The 1,683-nt window shown below is 41.7% G+C and overlaps 1 protein-coding gene across 1 annotated transcript; it reads right to left on the bottom strand.

The window, feature by feature from the left end:
* Window positions 1–272: 272 nt before the first annotated feature.
* Window positions 273–1,229, bottom strand: LOC103272958 (olfactory receptor 52A5-like). Its single transcript, XM_008070421.1, has one exon. It carries the CDS (start codon window positions 1,227–1,229, stop codon window positions 273–275), a length of 957 nt encoding a protein of 318 aa, XP_008068612.1.
* Window positions 1,230–1,683: the final 454 nt, after the last annotated feature.

The raw sequence follows: 1,683 nt of genomic DNA, 5'->3' as shown, positions 1-1,683 counted from the left end.
TGCATGCACAACTTTGGATGTGTGTGTGTGTGTGTGTGTGTGTGTGTGTGTGTGCGTGTGTGTATACACACAATTATATATTATAACTATATGCAATTATATATATGAATAAATTAATTGAATAAATTAATTGTGTGCATGTGTGTGTGTATATATATATATATATACAATTGTGATAATATCCTAAACCAAGTACTGGATTCCAGGTCATATAGGTCTAATAAATATAGGTCTAACCTTACATTCACAGAAGAAACTTTTTAAATCAAATGTCAGCCAAGGCTGGGGTCTTTAGAATAGAACATTTTTACTACCTTATCTCGAATGTGCTTGGTCTTTACCCCATAGACAAAGGGGTTGAGGAAGGGTGGGACCAGTAAGTAAAGATTGGACAAAGTGACATGTATATATGTTGGAATATAAGATCCAGATCTGTGAGTAAAAAAGGAGAAAAAAGCAAGGAGATAGAATTGGAAGAAGACACATATATGAGGAATACATGTATTAAATGCCTTAAGTCGTGCCTCTTTCTGTGGCAGATGAAAGACAGTGATAAATATTTGTATATAGGAGAGGGTAATGAAAACGAAGTCAAGTCCACCAACAACAAAAGCTCCAAGGAGACCATAGAACTTATTGATGTAAATGTCTTCAGTGGCTAGCTTCACAAGGGCCATGTGTTCACAGTAAGTGTGGGATATTAATTTGGTTCGGTAAAGTTTCAGACGGCACTTTATGAGTAATAGGCATGGGATTACCAGAATGGCAGGCCGCAGTGTCACTCCAACTCCAATGTGAGTAACTAGTTGTCGAGTGAATATGGTAGCATGCCTCAAAGGATAACAGATAGCTACATAGCGGTCGAGGGCCATGGCCAGCAGGACTCCTGATTCAATACCCTGAAATGTGTGGATGAGCCACATCTGAAAGAGACAAACATCAAAATAGATCTCTGGCAAGTGGAACCAAAAAATCCCAAGCATCTTGGGCACAATGCTGGTGCTAAGTGCAATGTCGGTGGCTCCTAACATGACCAAGAAGATATACATGGGGTCGTGGAGGCTAGGCTCAGATTTTATGATAAGCAAAAGTAGAGAATTTCCAATCAAAGCAATGATGTACATAGCACAGAATGGAATCCCAATCCAACACTGTACAGACTCCAGACCAGGGATCCCGATAAATGTCAGCACAGAAGGCATGAACACTGTTCCATTTGGAATAGGCATGGTAGTTCAGGAGTCTTCTTAGAAAGGGGACAAAGGGGCTGGGCTCGGTGGCTCAGTCTGTAATACCAGTACTTTGGGAGGCTGAGGTGAATGGATTGCCTGAGCCCGCGGGTCGAGACCCACCCTGGCAACTTTGACGAGATCTCGTGTCTACAATGAATCAAAAATTAGCCAGGCATGGTAGCACACGCCTGTAGTTCTGGCTACTTGGAAGGCTGAGGTGGAAGGATCACTAGAGTTCAGCGACTGGAGGCTGCGGTGCTGGGAGTGTGCCACTGCACTACAGTCTGGGTGACAGAGTGAGACTCCAACTCAAAAAAAAAAGAAAGAAAGAAAGGAGACAAAGATATCCAAACTGTGAGGCTTATCCAATCACAAAGATATTGAATAACAGAATTGGAAGAAGCAACTTTGCCAGCTTATTTATCACTGTTTGAAGTGGATGAAAAACTTC

The sequence above is a fragment of the Carlito syrichta genome, unplaced genomic scaffold, assembly GCF_000164805.1.
Source record: "Carlito syrichta isolate Samal-C Ts95f unplaced genomic scaffold, Tarsius_syrichta-2.0.1 Scaffold313394, whole genome shotgun sequence".
Lineage (NCBI taxonomy): Eukaryota > Metazoa > Chordata > Mammalia > Primates > Tarsiidae > Carlito > Carlito syrichta.
This window is presented reverse-complemented; position numbering and strand designations above follow the sequence as displayed.

Bases quoted from the DNA above. Each gene is read 5' to 3' on its own strand.
- LOC103272958 (XM_008070421.1), bottom strand. From the start codon at position 1,229: ATGCCTATTCCAAATGGAACAGTGTTCATGCCTTCTGTGCTGACATTT.